At 41.7% G+C, this 19,754-nt stretch overlaps 1 protein-coding gene across 20 annotated transcripts in view; it reads left to right on the forward strand.

The window, feature by feature from the left end:
- Positions 1 to 19,754, forward strand: part of lrmda (leucine rich melanocyte differentiation associated) — a 210,859-nt gene that overhangs the window by 171,988 nt on the left and 19,117 nt on the right. For 2 of the 20 annotated variants that reach the window (XM_046401235.1, XM_046401230.1), the window contains one exon: positions 15,079 to 16,512. The exons of the other annotated variants lie outside the window; for them this stretch is intronic. In XM_046401235.1, the coding sequence (XP_046257191.1) occupies positions 15,079 to 15,171 (93 nt within the window). In that variant the 3' untranslated portion in view covers positions 15,172 to 16,512. Of the gene's footprint in view, positions 1 to 15,078; positions 16,513 to 19,754 lie in introns of those variants that run through there. 20 annotated transcript variants of the gene reach the window in all.

The raw sequence follows: 19,754 nt of genomic DNA on the forward strand, positions 1-19,754 counted from the left end.
TATATTTATCTTGTTGGTTTATGTGGGATCATACATCTTAATCAAAGTGTTTTTAATAAATTATACTTTGAGTAGACTGTAGATTTTAATTCTAGGGTAACTGATCTCACGTAGTAATCATTCAAGATGAAAACATGCCTTAATGCTAGTCTGGTTAATGGCTGCAACAAATTAGATTCCAATTCACTCGGTGGCCAGTTTATCATGCTGGGTGACAACACATTCTGCATGGCTTAACAGCTGTGCTACATCACTAAACCTTTCTGTCAGGCATGATCGTAACAAAGCTACACATGCCATGGATCCACTAATATGCAGTGAGAAAAGGGGCCACCAGTGATAATTTACACAGCAGCATAAAGTGGTGGCCTGTTAGAGGACAGGCTGCAACTGGCAATAACACACTGAAGCAGCTATCTTCCCTGGTTAGCTCTTTAATACAGTATATAAACACAAACGTGCAAATAAATGTTTGTTTAGACAGAAATGTGGACACATCCACATATGCATGCCAAGGGAGACCAGTGAGACAGGCATATGCACAGCATCACGCTGAGAAAGAAAAAAGTTTACGCCAAGTCCAGATTCTGGACCTGAATTTCACATACTTTCAGGAAACATGGATTTAGCTTTGAATAGAGCTTCAAAGATGATCCAAGTTTTACTTTTGTAGTTTCAGTTTTATTTTTATGATACCATAGTGCTCACCAAAGCAACTGCTGGCACTGGGAGCACAGAGCACAACGGAGCCAAAATCATGAGTGGTTAGGCAGCAAGACAGCTTTTAAACAATGCAACAGTTTAGCCAAATAACTGAAACCACTTTTTGTGAAGGTGAAACAAAAAGAGATCCTGTCTGACATATTGATTATAAGGATTCACAGCAAGGGAAATCTTTGTAGGTACAGACAAGTAGGTAAGCGGTTGACCCTTGAAGTCTCTCTGGAAACTGATGGATGTTTACAACAAACAGTTTCCTAATTTAACAAATAATTACAGAAGTTGTTTCATTTGACTTTTTTTTTTTTTTGCAACATTCTCTGATCTCAGCAATTGATTTTCTGAGTATAATGTTACTATTATCCAAAGAAATGAGAGCCAAAACTACAAAATAAATATACATCTCATACACACACACACACACACACACACACACACACACATCTTCTCAGGTACCCTCAATGCTCCAAGGCTATTGTGGTGGAAAGAGTAGAACTCATCTGTCAATTATGTTAAGCTCCACTGGGCCATTGTCTAAACTGTTTTCTCACTCACTGGTGAATCCGGTGATTTATTGTCAACTGCCTCGGCATCAATATACAATTGGGAGACACTAAGCTGTGATGTCTGAACACAAACTATTGTCAGAGTATCTGCATTGCTCACATTAAGTGCCATTTAGACTATTCATTGCATCAGGCTCCGAGAAGGCCATTATGCAATGCACTGGGATTCCAGTCTTATATGGATCAGAGCTTTTATTTGCTTCACACTCACTATGCAATTGAATGAGCAACACTGTCACAAATTTTGGATGAGCTTGCCCCCCCCTCTTCAAGTCCATAAGGTCAACTGAATATGATTGTCAGAGGTATTTTGTTAAACTGATATTCATTTTATCTCTCTTAAAATATAAATGGAAGCCTTAGTAACAGGAAGTAGATGGTCTTTTATGGCTTTCGCAGGCATAAACATTCCAGTTGAACCAGAATGAAAAGATCGAGGTCACTGAAATGCTAGGAAGACCAAAACAACCTTTTAATCTGTCACTTTGATTTGCTGATTAAGTCACTTTAAACGGAGGGAGCAGGTTTCTCTGTCATGATAATGTGAGCGGACAAGTTATTTTACCATCATAATTTGATTTGTGGATAGTTTCTGGCATGTTATGTCGCTGCAGTGCAAGATGATTGGATTGACTGAGTCATTTTGGTCAAACAGATGAATTTATACCAGACTGTTGTGATTTAAAAGTCTGTTTGCTTCATTCCCCATCCTCGGGACAAATATGCATTCAAAACTAAACCTTCGGAATTGGTAGCCATCAAACCATATCATATCTGCTCAGAAAGATTGAATTCTTTGATTATGCATTTGCATGGAGTATGTGCTGTTTGTTGAGCGTGTGAGCAGAGCGTACTGCTGGAATATGTGTGTTTTATTAAAAAATGCAGGAGAACTTAAGGACTCAGCACAGTAAAATTCCATTTATAAACTAAAAAAAAATATATTGAAAACTCTGAAAATTAATTATGTTAGTACAAATAAATAGAGAATTTCCATTCTCTGCACTATTGAGTGCCTGGAGACCCTTGAACGAAAGCTAAAATATGTCTCTCCATTTGACACCATTAGCAAGTGTTAACACATAACCTTTGGCAGCGCTGGCCAACCACTCCACAACATTTTAAGCATCTTCTGCAACAGCAGTTCTGCGTTAAGGATTTGGACAGTTGGATAACAGAGATAGGAAAAAGAGGGCATGATATTAGATAAAGTGAAATGAACATGTTCGCATGTCTGGGGGTGGGATTCTTTGTTTGCACAGTGTGACCCTGAGATGCAGCGTCTCAGGGCTTTCCAACTGTTTACTTTGTGCCCTCTGATCCATCGTGTTTGTGGCTAAAATAACAAGCTTCGTTATATTTTTCCTCCCATGCCTCCCATACCCTCATGGTAAAGAAAAATATATTTTGAAGTGAATTGACATATTTTGTACAATCGCCTGTTTTACTGTTTTGCAGCAGGCAGTAGATTCAGTGGATGATATGAAGATAACCTTGGGAGGGAAGCGATAACACAGCCATGGGCATCTGTCCTTCGTGCCATCACTAACCCACTCTGACATTTTGGCTGAGGAACAACTCAAGCTACAGCACTAACAGCTTGTTTGGACTTTTTACACAATACTTGCAGGAACAGCTGTTTTTCTTTTTTCTTTTTTTTTTTTTGTTATTATATAGTTTTAGAAATCACCTCCTTGGTCAGCTTGTATGTGATATGCTGTTAGCCATTAGACTATGGCGAGCTAATCCTGACAAATACAATGAACAAATCAAGGATATTAGTGCTGTGATGTGCAGTCGATAATATTTGGCTTCATTAATTCCCATGCCCTGAGATGACATCCAGCCCCTATTAGGTTTAAAATCTCATCCCCTTTCTCCTCTATACCTCAGCTGTGGCTCAACCAAGCAGCCAAGCAGATAATACGGTCTGAGCTCTGAAACATGTACCATTATAATTAGCTTTGTCAGGTCCTAGCCCCTACAACCCTCATGCAGATAATATGATAATATGTCTTCATAACCGGCTGACCTTACATGCTCAATATTTCTCCCCTTATGAAGATTACATGTCAATAAAGTAATTGAGTCCCGGGGTGTGTGGCAAGTGAAGATTTAGGTTATTGGACTTTTCGGGGCAGTGATGTACGAGCGTTATTATTCTACCTGTCAGGAGATGTGCAAGGGGCTGGGGACAGTCCGAGAGTGTCAGGAGGGGGAAAGGAGAAGAGAGAAGAGGGGCAGGGGAGAGAAAGAGAGAGGGAGACAGAGATAAGGCGAAAGAGAAAGGAGAAAGGGTGAGGGGGAGCGCAGGAAGAAAGGAAGTGAGCTTAAGACAGACAGTGAGAAGGCAGACTGAGGGAGACGGAAATGAGTAGAGGAGGAGGGAGGACTGGGGAGAGCAGAAGAGGCAAGATCATTTCTCACAAGGGGGGACAGATCCACAGTTAATCATTCCTTCATACCTTCATCTCTCTGTCCCCTCCCTCACTCTCTGCATATGAGCAGGGGATATGTCATATTAATTAAGAGAAGTAGAGGTACAGCAGAGCCATCCGTCTGAATGGGGTGCTTGGAGGCCAGAAGAGCATGAAATATTCCACACAACACAAACCTATCATCACCTCTGCCTCACACCTGATTGGCTACTTTGAGTTCGTCATTTTAAATGCTGGCAGGAAATGACGGCATGTGATTTGACACAGCCGTAATTTTTAAGCAGCATATGATGTCACAGAGAACACATTTTTCATTACTTTTCAGTACTTGTCAGTTTGCATGCATGCTCACTTACTTTCATGTGGACTTTAAGCAATCTGAAATTGTTTTACCAGTAATGACATAAGGTTTGACAACAGAAAAGTTATCTGATTTATCTGATTTAATAACAGTAATTTTATGTATTCATGGAATCACACGCAAATCAACTTTAATAACATTTTATTAACATTTCTATAAACATGCCTGTTTTAGCCAATCAGATTTGTAGCAACAGCCCCAATATACAGTACAAATATATACACTACATACATGTAGTATATATGAATAAGTGAATGCATTAAACAGGATTGTTGACTTATACAAAAAGTAAAAATTACAGGAATTAGTGAGTACACGCAAATTGTATATGCACATGTATATTGTATTTACATACTGACCAATAAGACAACATGCTACAATTCAAGCATGTTACTTTCAAACAATTTTAGCTTGCCAGATAACCAGTACACTACAAAATACACTCTATTTTTGTTTAAAAAGATGAAAGTAAAATTTCCTTTGTATGGCTTGATTCACTTTCGATTTCACCGCACAGCTTCTGCACAAACATGTAGATACATCAAGGTAAAATCCTTCATCTCGAGGGTGCATGCATGTAATGATCTGTACTGTTTTTCTTTTCTTTTATCTTGCCACATATAGTGAAAAACTGTGCTAAATGCCATATGTCAAGGTACTGTTTTCTCCATCATAATTTAACTGTCAGTGCAAGAGACAGAGGAAATGGGATGTGAAAATGTGGGAGCGTGGTCGGCTGAGGTCCGACAATGAAGGTTACACACATCTTCAGCTGCACGAGAGACAGGAGCAGGGGACACACAAAGGCAGGGTGGGAGAGCAATGTTAAAGGATATTTTACCATGTCCTTTTGGATTAGGCCTGGAGATTGATATCTTCCAGTCAGATGAAGCCCTGATGTGAGTGATCCATCCTCTCCGTCATTGTGACATGCAGCTCTTGGCTAACGCTCATCCGTGTTGATGGGCACACCCTATGCCACAAGGGCCCTGGCTAACATACCCACCTTCCTCTCTCCCCATCTCTGTCCGCCTCACTCTGCCATCTCTGTTCTTTTATTTCTATTGCCCTTCTCCCCTGTTTTCTGTCACCATGTCATGTCCAATCACTGTTTGGCTGGCCAGGCACTCAGTCGGGCAGGCAGGGAGCAGGAGCCCCAGGTAGAGAACTGCCTAACAGGCGTCAGGATGGGCACTGAAATGACTCTAATAATGGGGTCCCTGTGTGGTCCAGACAGGCCAGTCAGTTAGCAGGGCCAGGATGGGGAGTAATAAGTGTTTGATGTCTGCAGGGGAAGGAAGTGTGAAGGAGTACAGCCAACCCCGGGCACTCCGGTCAGGCAGGTGCAGCCAGCCAGGGTCTGAGGGGAGCGACTGTGGAACAAGACGTCAGATTAGTATTGATATGTGTCACGCTGGAGGTTGCCAGGCTGTTTGTTTAAGAGAGTGTCTCAGAATGGTAGCAGCCATGTGGTAATTGTTGTCTAGCTCAAAAAAAAGAGAACCTGGAGGACAACCTGGTGCGCCTGATGCTGAGTGAAAGGCAAGACTTTTGTGAAACAACCACTGTCAATTTCATGGTGTGATGACAGAAGAAAATGCCCCACCTGTAGTATCTGTACATGTCTTTATGCATGTAAAAAAAACTCTAACAGCAGTTCCTCTCATGGTTAAATTTGCTGGCTATCTTTGATTTGATGGAAATTGCCACTGACAGGTAGCGAGGTGCTATTTTGTCCACTGGTGCGTGAAGTCCATCATTGTCTGTGTAGCAGAGTTTAGTTAACATGGCACTTAGCGACTGGCATTGCTTTAGAGCCTGCAAAACACTGTCATTGCAGTGTCATTTATCTTTTGCTGACCAATTTTTGATGTTTTCCTCACCGAACGCTTCTGGCTTTTTACAGTAGGCTGGTTCAACCAGACAGAGTTTTGGTGCCCTCTAAGTATAAACTATATTCCAAGCCCTCAACACATTTGAAGCCCTGATATCAGAGGGAATAGGTTGCCCAGCACCTTCCACTGATAAAGCCACTGCTGTCCTTTCTAGTATGGCTATCTAGTAACAAGCTACTTCCCTTTGAACAGTTTTATGTGGTTGTAATTGACCTGACAATGAGGTTCATTACGCAGTCCCTTTCATGCTGTTTTGCCTGATAATTATTATTTAATGTGTTCGGATGGAGAGCATCATTAATTCATCCCTTCCTCCAATGTCAAAGAGATGAACAGTGAAGTTATCACTCTCTGGTGATTAATATTATGCTCTTTTGTTATTGAATCCTGTCCCAGTGATTAAACCTTCATTGAGTGACTCACCAGCCGCTCTTATTAACGGTACCATTACTGAACACAGCCAAACCTCTAATTGCGATTTTCACTTTTTCTTTCTATTTCGGTCAGAGGTTTGAACCACTTATCTGTGCTTTTCTTTTAATTAGAAATCCTGGGTGTAATGAAGAACACAATCGATCAGTGTCAGGCCGTGTGGTGTGCATGTGTGGTGATTTGTGATCCACATGTTGACGGAGAAAATGAGCACTTATGATTACTGGCGTCATTAGTGGTTTCATGTGCCCTTAAGGGTAGACGAACCCTTTCAATAACTCTAGCCATAAATAACCAGCTTGTCATTATTCTGCTTACAGGAGAGTTTGTTTCTTCTTATGCAAAGTCTGTGTTGTCAGTGAGTTGGCGAGAGGATGCCTTGAGAAAGTGACTTCAAGGGGACTGAGGACTTTGTAAATTCTAACCCGCCTTAAACCACCCTCCTCTTATCTCCAGACTCCAGAGCTACTGTAACCAGTGTTCTCTCCTGCCTCCATGTGGAATAAATGTCAGTGAAATTAATTTCACCATTTTTTTTTTCATTAGACCCCCCACAACGGTAATCTCTTTCTTCAGTCAAAATTTATGTGCCCCAGAATTCAATTTCCTTCTCATCCTCATAAGTTGGAAGCACAAAGACTGATAGGCATTCATCTGGTTATAACTGTAACCCACCCATCAATGAGTAATGCCATCCTCAATTTAAAGTGTTTGATTATAGCCATTTAGTGAACTGACAGTGATAGAGTGTCATTTTTCATATGCAAACCAATGTTTCCAAGCCCAAAACATAACCAATACATACTGTATCCAGTCTGTTGCATCTATTGCAAATTATTGATTTATATGTTTTCTTCTATACACTAATACATTTTTTTAAATTTATTCACTCAATGCTGAATTTGATCATACAGCTAGCATGTGCTATAACAGTAGCTCTCAGTTCCTGAAGCATCTTAAAACATACAGAATGTGTTATTGTTGCACTTTAAGGAGAATCATGTAGCAAAATCAACCTGGTATTGATCAGAACCAGTTGAGCCACAATGTAGCAACCTTCCCCTGACAGCCTATCAGCCTGTGGCAATAGCAAATCTTTCAGCTCTACATCTCTCTCTTTCTCTCTCTCTCTCTCTTTATTTCACACACACACACACACAGTCTCCCACTTTTTAATTTTTTTTTTAATCCTTTGTTGGCCCTCTGTGTGTGTGTGTTGTTTTTATCTGAGTCATGCACACAGTTCTTAAATCTCTTCCCCTCGCTCTTTTGATCTCAGTTTTGGACTCTTCCACCACAGTAGTTTAACACCCTGCACCGAACTATGAAGTCAAAGCAAACACATAATGAAAGTTTGTGCTGCAACAGTAGAAGCAATAAATACAACACATCACAATAAATTCAAGCTGAAGGATGTGTATTTGTTGATTGTGTGTTGTATACAGAGTGTGGTGAAGAGATAGGAAGTTTGAATGGATGACAGACCCACCACTGATGGACTGACAGGAAGTGTACAACATACCAGGCTTCCTGGTGAGAAGCATTTGGACAGTCTGACACCCAAGCCTCATGAAATAGCAACAGAGAAAGCAACAGTTATGTTGTCTGTCTCCAGAGTGAGGGACAGGAATCCTGTAATTGTGGGCCCTTGTTATAAATTCAGCAACTGGGAGATAGTAGTAGGTACCTTTCCAAATTTTTCTCTAAAACGGCACTACGTATTGTATTTAAGTTTGTTTATGTTTTTTTTGGGTTTTTTTCAGTGTTTATTAAAAGATACTGGAGGTTTTACTGTCCTGCTTACCTTGGACGTTAGAGAGTAGTTCTGTCATAGGCTCTATAATCCCCTCCTTCCTGTCTCTACTGCCCTCCTTGCATCCCCCCCCCTTCTCTGCCTTCTCCCCAGCCTCTGCCTGGGTGAAAAATGGGGCGCATTTCCCTGATAGCCTGTGTGGATGTGGAGAGTATAAATGGCTAATGAATTACAGATGAACATTGACGCAAATTAATCTTCCTGATGTCCCAGGGTTATATGGCAGCTATTTAAAAGTTTAATCAATACGCTGAAGTTGAGAACATGCAGGCGTTGCAGTTGTTTGGCCGCAGTAAACAGCCAGGAGGGGAACAGGGAAGGCCTGAGCCCAGGGCATGCATCATAATGACAGGTATTTATGTTTAATGGACTAAATATTTTTTTGTTGGGAGCGGACAAATGTCACTTTCATTTTTAAAGTTGCACACAGGAGTTTTGTTTGAGGCCCAGGAGAGACAGGTGACACCTCAGCTGTTAAACGGGTTAACTAATTGATAGAGGAGTCTGTTAGTAGACTAAAGATGGAGTAAGAATGGATTTAACTTCAACATGTCATATTAAGTCTTCACTTCTTTTGTGAGAAATGTGCATCATAAAAATGATAATAACATGCTCCTCATGTTGGTGCCGTCAATATGTTTTACTTAAGTGATATTCCGTCTTGATTTATTTTTTCTTTTTTGTTACTTTGTCTTCTTCACTCCCACATACATGCTGTACCTTTTGTATTCACAGTGTGTGTGTTTATTCTACCAAAATTATCACAATTACTTTTCAATGTGATAAAACAGTTCATTTGTACATCATTTGTGATAATAATTTTTCAAACACACAAATACATACACAAAACAGGTAGAATTACAGCAAAAGCATAGATCTGCATTTGAAATGATATAAAAAATGAAGTCTGTGAAGTAATATCCTTTAATATCCCCCAATCGCATGTTTCACAAGGTGGTCAACCTCAGGATGCTCCTTTCATATTCAGTCATAATATTATCACCTGTTACCAATTAACCTGTTCACTGTCACTGTTTATTTTCAAAGAGTTAAAAACTGGTGCACTGATTTGCATCACTGGAAATACTTAACAGGTACTGTACTATTACAAGAAATATCCACAGATTAACACAGAGACATGCACTGACACACATATCCAGCATACCGGTGCTAAGTGAAACAATTTCTCTTCCTGGCAGTGTGCTGTGTGTGCCAGCCCGCCTCTCAGTAAGCTGAATCACAGTCCACTGGCTGTTGGTTTATGGGACACAGGGGGGTTATCTATCTGCAAGCCTCCCTATAGAGAGGAGGTGGTGACTCCATCTCTTGACGTTGGGCTCAACTGATAAAAGGACAGCCGGAGATGGATCGCGTCCACAATAATAGCCCTGGCTCACAGCAGCCTACGCCCCAAGCTCATAAGTCACTCTCGCACCAACTCTTATGGATGCCTGCCCCCAGCTCCATCTGACCCCATCCCCCACCTGCCTGGCAGTGTTTTTCCAGCCCTTGGAGATAATACAGAAACTGTAATTGCCTTGTTAATTGGCTTTTTTTCTCATTGCATTTTTCCTTGATGAATGGCAGTACTGATGGAATTGTTGGCTAAGTGGCCAAACTAGAGAGTGGCACAAAAAAGGACAGGAGGCAAAAAAGAAAGAAACACAAAGAAACCCAACAAACAGATGGAATGAGGAGAGGAATCAAAGAGAGAAAATAAGAGAAGGAAAAAGACGCAGTTGGGATGAGAGGGGGGAGATAGATGTGGAAAGGAGGCAGGACAAGAAACTAGGAGTGGAGGGAGAGGATTCATGCCGAGAATAGATAACCTTGATGTTAAAAGCTACATTCGTTGGATGTGTCTTTCTGTGACATATTGATGGCCCTTGAAAAGAGTCAAGCTGATTGTATGCAGGGAACAATCATTAAACCCACTCCTTCTGCCCTCTCTCTCTCTCTCTCTCTCTCTCTCTCTCTCTCTCTCTCTCTCTCTCTCTCTCTCTCTCTCTCGAAAGCGTGTGTCTGTTTGTGTATGTGTGTGCATGCATGTGCAGTTGGGTTTGTGCTGATTAAATGCAGAGTTAAAGCAGGCTGTTTGTTAATATGGCAAGGAATCTGTCCAGGCACACTCAGACCAACAGAAATCCTAATTGTAATGTTATGTGTGAGATTAATTTTAAAAGCAACTTAAAAATGTCTGAATATTATCTTCTTTTTTGTTTTTTATTCTTATTCCTGTGATCCTATTGAAATTCCACATCATAGCTCTCTGCGGTCTTCCAAGCAAGAGTCTTAACCTGAAGATCATCAAAACCAACTTTGTAAAATGTGAGACTCAAACTGGACCTGAGACCTCTTCTAGGTCTATTTTTTCATTTTCCTCCTTATTTCATCGTTTACTAACCTTTAACTAATGTAATGTCTTTAAAGGACACAGCCCAACATTTTACTGTTATGGGTAACCAATGATTTAGTGTGAACTTGCATAGTATGACTTGTCCACTAGAAATGGTAAATTACATGTAAATACTACAACTGTACCACACAAGAAATACTTCTCTGTCTCTGGGTCAGAATTGCAAACAAAAGTGGACAAGTAGGTGACTGAACCAACTGTGGCAGAAATGGAGGAGGAGGATTCCAGAATTATGAAAATGGTGTTTATCTGTACGCAAATAACACTCAGCATGTAATTCCAATGTAAATTTCTAGTATTTTTTGTATAATAGTATCATCAGAGTATAGATTGATGTCAGCAATGTCAGTTTTTTCTCCAATATCATGCAGTCCTTAAAAAAAAAATAAAATCCATAATAAAAGAGACTAGTCAAACAGATGCTAGCTTTGAAAGAGATGGGACCTTTGATATAGGTTCAGGAGACAGAATTAAACAGCCTTTCTACTAAATTATGAATTATTTTGACTGATTTGGATTTGAGTGTCCTTGAAAACTGAGACTCAGAGTATCCATAGAAAAACATTTTTAGGAGATAAATCTGCTTAGATATCCAACTGAACTGCCTCAGTTGGAGTTTCTGCACAAACTGAAATGTCTTTGTGTTTGTGCATCAGAACCAAAACCGTGAGCTGGACCACTGCAGCCTGACACCTTGAATTATTAGAAGCATACTGAGCGACTGACACTGTATTGATCACCACCTTATAAGCTTACTAACTGCAGCTTTGACAGACCTCATGTAAGGCATCCTCAGTTGTATGTTTGCAGGATTGGTTTAGTGTCCTAAGGAATTAATAAAGCTGATCTCTGCCCTACTCTCATTGCTCATTAAGAAAAATGATATATTCACAAGGAGAAAAAAAAACTTTTGTTTCCATATGTATTGATTTCACTGTGTGGCAGTGCACATAGGAAGCTTTGTACAGCTGGCTTACTCACACTGTGGCAGAGTGGCCCATCAAGCCCCCACAGAGAGGACACATGCTTTGGGTAATCAGCTCTGAAAAGACCAGACTGTTTGACGATGATCCTCCACTGCAGCATTCACCAAGAGGAAGATACAAGATATAGACTGTGCAGTCCTTTTAATAAACACAAGAGGGTTAGCTACTCCCCTTAAAAACAACAAGGTGCTGCGTGACACATGCAGAACAAAGGCCTGATTGTTCCTCCACCAGGGCATGATGGAAACATTAGCCTCTACACCACTTAGTTAATCTGTCACTTTAATGGCTGCTCCCACTGTTTTCACTGTGTGCTCAGCTTGTGTGTGTGAGATGAAAGTGTGTATGGGTTTGTAATAATGTGTATATGGTTGAGAGTGTGGGTGTTGATTCAAGTGTGCTCATCCGTGGCTGCGGATACACAGAGGATATTGTAAACTGCAGGGTTGGCACTGTACTACTTGTTATTAAGTATCAGTTCATCAGGCTGAACCCCACAGGCGTGGGCAGGGCCTCAGAAGGCATTATGTAAGAGTGAGTGTGGCTTACTTATTCCCTTCTCTGTCTCCAGCCACACCATCTTTCTCCGAGGTTTTTCTCATAATAAGAGCAAGCTCACGCTGTGAAGGGAACACAGCGAACTGGCACGTGTTTATGCACAAAGCACACTGCTTAATGTAAGGCTGGATTGTATCTGGGGCTTGGGCCAGGTTGCACAAAAAATTATGAGTCACATTCACGCTCTTTGTGGCCCACCTGGAAACAGACATCTTCCCTCTTCTTTGTTCTACTTACTCCCTTAATTTACTCCTCCTCTTCTCCTTTAATCACAGATATAGTTTTTTTTGTTTTGTTTTGTTTTTGTGAAGCCCTGTTGGAGAGTTACAGGTCACACATTGCCGGAGCTTTCTGATTGGTGCTGGAGAATCTCAGAATGTGTTCCCTCCAATCCTTCTCAGTCCCCACAGGCTAGTGACGAGCTCAGCAGAGTGTGAAGGCTTGAGGGGCCTTTAGCTTTAGTTCCTTCATCTGTGAAGGTTATCTCTGAAAGGCTTTGGTTGCAACCTACAAATATATCCCCTCTAGGTAATGTCTTATAGGAGCCTCCTTGGTTCTGGTACCTCAGTGGGTAATCTCTTTAAGGGCCCCACTCCTGGAGAGAGTGAGTTTCTTGCCAGGTAAGCTGTGAATATCTGAAAGGCCCTGGCGCCCACATGATCAGAGCGCTGTGAGACACCCCAAGTCCTGTGGTGTCAAGCCCAGTCTCCAGCCGTGGTACGTATATCCCCAGGCAAATCACGGCAGCTGGAATTCCCCCCACCACCACCTCCACCACCACCACCCCAACCTTCTCACTGTGAGAGGAGCATGCACACACAAATACACACATATACGTATCCTTCACACACCGGGGGAGCAGGCAGGCATGGAGCTGGTCCCGGATTTTATCGGAGGTGACAGCTCCTCACACTTCAGTGTTTGGATCACCTCAAGTAGCTGGGCTATGAGGGGAAATGAGCACTGCTCCACTACAAAGTCCAGATTTAGATTGACTGAGCTTGTCCTCGGGCCTGTGGGCTGCTGCTGCTGCTGTACTGCTCCTCCGCCTGACAGAACACCCACTACTGCTGCGAGGGACTGGTGTGTGTGTATGTGTGTGTTTGTGTGTAGGTCTGCGTACTTTATATGTATAAGTGTGTGTGTGTCTGTGTGTGTGTGTGACTTGGTAGAGCCTACTTTGAAGAGTCAGAGAGAGTGGGGGAAAGAGAGCGATGTGTCAGGCTTGGTTAGAATTGAGGGTGGCATCAGAATATGCTTGGCACTAATATGGCACCAGTATCTCTGTCCCCGTCTCTGCTTTCTGTCACTTAGTTGCCATTCTCTCCCCGCCCTTGACAATGTCTCTTTGGATTATGTGATTGGACTTAGCGCTTGAAGCACCCCTCATCCCTCTGCGACAACGCCTCTTCCATAAGTCTCTCCTTTCCTGCCCTGTCTCTGGCCTGGCCCCCCTGCTTCTTTAATGCACTTGATATCTATTTAAAAAGCCTGGCGAAAGCTGTGTCTGTTCTGCTGTCAGAGGATCATTGACAGCACTAATGCCACTTGTCCTTGCCTCATTTGGCGAGAGGTGACACCTAGCCGCAGCCCGCCACATTCATCAAGTTGCAGCCAGAGCGCTGTGACATCAGAGCCAGAGCAGACCAGCCACAGAGCTCTGGGCAGCCTTTACCTTGGCCGGAAACACCTCTCATTACGAAAAATAAGCAGTGGTGGCCATCTTGGATTCATCTTCTCAGGTGCACAGAGGGCATATGGTTTCTTTTCCAGGATTCTGGTTAAATGATCAAGAGAAAATCCAAACTACAGCACGCTCTTCATCAGTTTTCAGAAGGCAACTCAAAAACATATTTGTATTGTCTATTGTGTTTTATTAGACTGTTTCTTGCATATGGACATGACACACCCATGCCTGCTAATAGCTGAATAATTGCTTGCTGTGATGTTTCAGCGTGGGTGTCTGCGTGAGTGTGGGTGCACAGTACGTGGGTTGCTAGGAGCTTGTTTCTGTCAGGATGCCTGAAGGCCAAACTGGTCTTTCTCTGGAATAAAATGCCTATTCTTCCCAGCAACACCTCTCATCCCTTACCAAGCGGACCCAGACCCTGTTCAGCCCTGCCATTTACAGCTACACCCTGTGGAATTTTTGTGCAGTGGTAAACAGCCACAGGTCTGTTTACATTGAGTGCTTTCACTAAAACTTATCAGCCACATCCTCAAGGACTAACAAATACAATGAATGTATTTGCCACCTCATAAAAAGCTTTTGTTTTGAAAGTTACTTTGGCATCATTCAAGGGTTACATCGGTTTGTGGTTTTCTCCTGTATTCTGTGGTCTCACCTGATATGTGGCCATTATTAGAGAGTTTGTATTTGAGAATATTTGGCACAAAACTACATTCACATTTTTACCTGGCAGCAATCACAGAGGCCTGTATTTTCAGTTCTAATCGGTTAACACACAGATTTCTGGCCTTTTTGCTTCCTGACTTCATTTTCCACAGCACACTTCCACAGTAACACTTCTTTCTGTATTTATCACCTTGCCACTCTGTCTCTTGTCTCTGTCAGTGGGTTTTATTTGAATTGCTTTAAGAAAATGTAACAAATAATAATAATAATAATAATTTTATATTGCAAATCGGGTCAATGCATATTGATGCTATGTGTACAAAAACTATAAAACATAAATATATACTGTAGTCTGTAAAGCTAAATGCTATAAAAGGATGTAAATGCAAAAACATTCAAATTGATTTTTTTTCAGTTTTTAATAATGAATATTTTTTATTTATTTATTCATAAAACTACAAGTATGACCTACACCTCACCTGTCTCTCTCTCTCTCTTTCTCTCACTCCCTCCCCCTCTCTCTCTTTATGTTGTTAGGAGTATTCGCCAAGTGTCGCTATGTCTACTACGGCAAGCACTCCGAAGGCAACAGATTCATCCGAAACGACCAACTCTGATGGTCAGGCGTGAAGAGGGAAATGAATGACAATAGATGCTAATACAAGGAAAGAGGATCAAATCAGTCCCTTATTCACCACTGGTGATAACTGAGTCACTTGGTCTCTCAAAAATTGTTATGGTTATGTAAGGGCAATGTTGGGGTCGTTTTTGAAGTTTGTATTCTAGCCCCATAGTCATGGCCTTCTCTGCTGAGCTGGGTCTGCCTCTGCCTCCCTGTTTCCAGCTTAGAGTCAGAGTCAGGGATGACACCCCCACTGACATGACTGCCTGTAAGCAACAGCAACCGCAAAACTCCAGACTCGTACTACACACACGCACACACAAACACAAAGCCAGTCTCTGTCTCTTTCTCTGCCCCCCCCTTTCTTACACGTAGTCAGTGACAAACAGTCTCAGCCAATTGCATCCTTTTCTTTGACAGCCATGATGGATCACCCATCCACTACTGCCACTAATCAAGGGTGAAAGGGGTGACGGTCACACACCTGGGGCCTGACATGGACTCATCTCTCTCATTCTCTTTCTCTTTTACACACACACAAACACACACACACACACACAAACACATACACACAATGAAACACCTAACTTTGGTTGAACACATGAAGACATTGCAAAGAGTTTGACAGGTTTATACAGCCTGCTGAAATATTCCTAAGATTTTAGGACCATACTAGGTGTATGATCAGTCCGACTTGTTTAGTTTGCCACAGAATAGTTTTGTTTCCTTTGTTTGAATGAATTTTGTGGAAATCGATTTTAGCTTTGAGTTTCTTTTATTAGTGAATTGTAAAAGTCAGCGCACATGTTGTTTTATGAGAGAGATTTATCAAATGCAGGTTTTTAAAATCCAAAAACATTCCGGTGTCAGCTTTAATGTAGAACAGAGTTGTAACAAATATGCATTTCAGGTATATCATTATGTATTGTTATGGTGCCGTTATCTCATCTTATTCAAACTTTCCGACTGAGTCTTCAATCATTATCATATATATTATAATCTCCATTATTTGCATTGCATTGTGATGAATATGTACAAAATGTAAGTCATAAGCTGCGGAAAATGTTGTCTAGAGGAATATTGACTCAACAGCAACGCAGTGCATTGTTTTTTAAATGTTTATGTTTTATAATACTTATGATCATCATGGTTTCACTTTGGGTTTTTTTTTTGTGATTTTTAATGCCTTACCACAACGACATAAGATAAAGTGCCAACATTTATTAAAACATCGTATTTTAAGTTCTCCAGGAAAACTTCCAACGTGAATGAACGATGGGGATACAACTGATCTGATGTAAGAACTGTATTAGCTGGATGTCTTCAAGTGATTAAAAGGGTTTGACTAACGTGTCTCTTGTTGATTTGATACAGACATTAAGTTGCTTACTTCTGTCACCACAACACACTGTTTTGCAATGTCATGTGAAGTCATGAGGCCCAATTACATTGTCTACTTCTTTAGAGCTAAAGTAGCTGAATACACCATAATCATGAGATAGAGACAAGAGGCTTTTTATATTGGGATTTGAAAGAAAACATTTTGAACTTTAATCCGGTGTGTCAATCATCTACAGACAAATGAAGGAAAGGTCAGAGATAGCCTCATGCAATGTTTGTTCACTGTGTCTGTGTCTGTTTGTTTCCTTCCTGCTATTGGTTTAAACATTTGGGCTAGTTTACAAGATAGAGTGCATGTGAGAGTATAAATTGCTTGCTTGCATGTGGTTACACATCACTTGCTACAGGACTGTGTGACCATATTCCAGCTGACATGCCGTTCAGGAGCCTGGTCACTAGTGCCAGCGTTTCAAAATGACAAGGTTTATTTGTCTGTGTTTTGACATGCTCAGAGGAAACTGGGGCTGACAGCCGGAGGAGGCAGGAAGAGGGGAGCCACAACAAGTTCCCCCCCGCACGACACAAAATGTCATCCTTCCCCTGGCTGCGGCGCGCGCCTAGCCATCCTGCTGAAAAGAGCAGACATTTAAAACTTTGTGACATGTGTCACAGGCACTGCCATTGAGCTAGTGCCACTGATGGAGTTGGAATTGACAGGCCCCGAGCCACCGGAGCTGGCTGGGGGACACACCGAGTTTGGTGTGTGTCACTTCCTATCCTCGTCAGGGACGCATCCAGCGCTGCCACACCAACACAAACAGCATTATGCGATGGGCGGGGACTGCCGGAGTGGGCTGACATATGCTTGACATGCGCCTTTGTGCATGCAAAGGATGAATGGGATGCCTGGCATCATGGACAGTAGCTTAATTAAGGTGTGAGCCCACAGATCTACCTGTAGGCAGTTACCCTCCTTGACCCTCAGCTCTGTCACTGCTGCTGCTCCTTGGGAACTTTGTGGCTGAACAAATGGCACGCCACTTCATCAGAGCCGATCAGTGACATTCTGCTATAGTAGCCCTCTAGGCTCCTCTACTTGTTTGTGTGTGTGTGTGTGTGTGTGCGCTCAGTAAATAACAGGGGTAGCTGTACCTATTCTATATTTTCTGTGTGTCCATGCTTGTGTGAGAGCCAGCCAGATGTCTGTGCATACTAACATAATATATATAATAACAAAATCTTCGCTGTTGCATTTAGTTTGTTTGTAGTATCTTGGAAAAGAAATGTCACAATAAAACCAAATACTAAACTAAAGAAAAAAACATTTTGTCTAAACTGTAAATTGATTTCATACTACATAGTAATTATAATCAGGTTTGAGTTTTCTTTGCATTCACGCAGGAAACGTAGATGTTAAATCTGTTGATGGACACACTTGACCCACAACACTCGGAAATTAAAGAAAATAATAACTGAAAAAAAAAGCAGCTGTTATTTATAGAAATATTTCAGTCTTGTTTAATGTCTTGTTAGTACAGAATAGTGATGACACACTGACTTCTTGTGTTCTAAAAAACTAAAAACAATAAACTAAAAAAGTATACTTGCAACATTCTCAGATTATGGGTGTATTAGGGTGTATTTGTATGTTTTTAAATATATATATATATATATTTGTGTGTGTGGCACAGCACAATTCACCTCCCCAAAAGGCACATTGGTGTGTGAGTCACTACCAGAAAAACTAAGGACCAGTCACTAAATATCAGCCCACAGTATGATGACTGATTGACGTGAGCTAATGCAAATTTACAAGGAGGCAGAGTGGGAAAAAAAGGGCTTGTCTTTATGAGTGACAACTGGCCACTGATAGCAGAGAAGCAAACAGGATGGGGTGGGATTTAGATTTAACTGTCCTCCTGGCTCTAGAAATCTCTCTCCCCTCTCCCTCCCTCACTCGTTCTCTCCCTCTCTTTCTCTCACTCTCTGCCAGACTTATACAAACTCTTTCCCTCCTGCACCTGAAGACATTTGGCAGCACTCTGCTGTCTCACTTGATCCAGAGAAGCCGAAGGGGGGAAAGTGGCCCTTATATCCGGGCCCGGTCGTAGATGAGTAACATTTGTCATACAGGGTTGTGCTGTAGTAATTAGCTTGTCAGTGGGCACCAGGCTGAGCTGGCTCTTTCTGCTAAGAAAGATGGACAGACTGACACAGGAGCTGACAGCCAGTCGATAATGTGGCAATTAATGTCATAAATAATTCCACTGCCAATTATTTCAAAATGGACTTTCACAGGGCCTGGTACTCCCTTATCATTTCCTCTGATAAGGGGAACAACCGTCTTCATCCCCCCTATAATTATGGGGCTTTTTATATGGAAATACAACGTGGCCCTATGCTCTCCACATGTTTATAGCACATGGGTGGAAATTAGAAAGAGGGAGACATGGACAATAAATGTAACATGCTAATGAATCTGTGCTTTGTGCCCTTTACTTCACTTACTTCAGCGGGTCATGTAGTCAGACCGAGAGGCAATCCAAATGTCATTGACATGTATGAAAGAAGAAAAATTGCTTGATTTGAAAATGAAGACAATTATGTGAGAGAGAGATCGATCTGAACCGATGTTGTAAAGGTTGCAAAAGCTTAACCAACAGTGAGAATATTGATCCTGACTCCCCATCACTTGGTGGGAAAAATTATATCCATTCTCTCGTCTTCAGATGCAGGTCAATCAATTACAGCAGGTGAGAATACATGATGAGCTGCAATCGGCAAGGGTTCACTGAATAGTAAATGTGCTGTATATTGGATGGAAATCAAAAGGGAAAAGTGGGAATTTGCTTTGAAATGCTTATTATCCACTGCCTCGGCCTGTTTCCACGGGCTCATTTGTCTCGACAAGTGACTCAGTCACTGTGAATGGTCCCCATCAGCCTGACACTAAACTCTTCCTGTGAAATGTATGAGCAAATAAAGTGAGCTCAGCACATGTAAAGCCCTCCTAATGCATTGTAAAACAGCTTTAAACACATCAGATGTATCTTCGGGACGCGAAGGTCGCTCTGATGGTAATATATGGTCTGTGCGGCGAAGTCTCAAGGTCGTGTCACATTCGCCTACATAATGCATGATTTCCCGTTACTCTTACAGACTCCAATCATGCCTTGCAAGCCTTGATATGAAAATTTTACTAAGTAAATCAGCCACCTTGCTGGCATTTCTATTACCCCTCTGTGTGCCC

This window comes from Scatophagus argus, chromosome 10 (genome assembly GCF_020382885.2).
Source record: "Scatophagus argus isolate fScaArg1 chromosome 10, fScaArg1.pri, whole genome shotgun sequence".
Lineage (NCBI taxonomy): Eukaryota > Metazoa > Chordata > Actinopteri > Scatophagidae > Scatophagus > Scatophagus argus.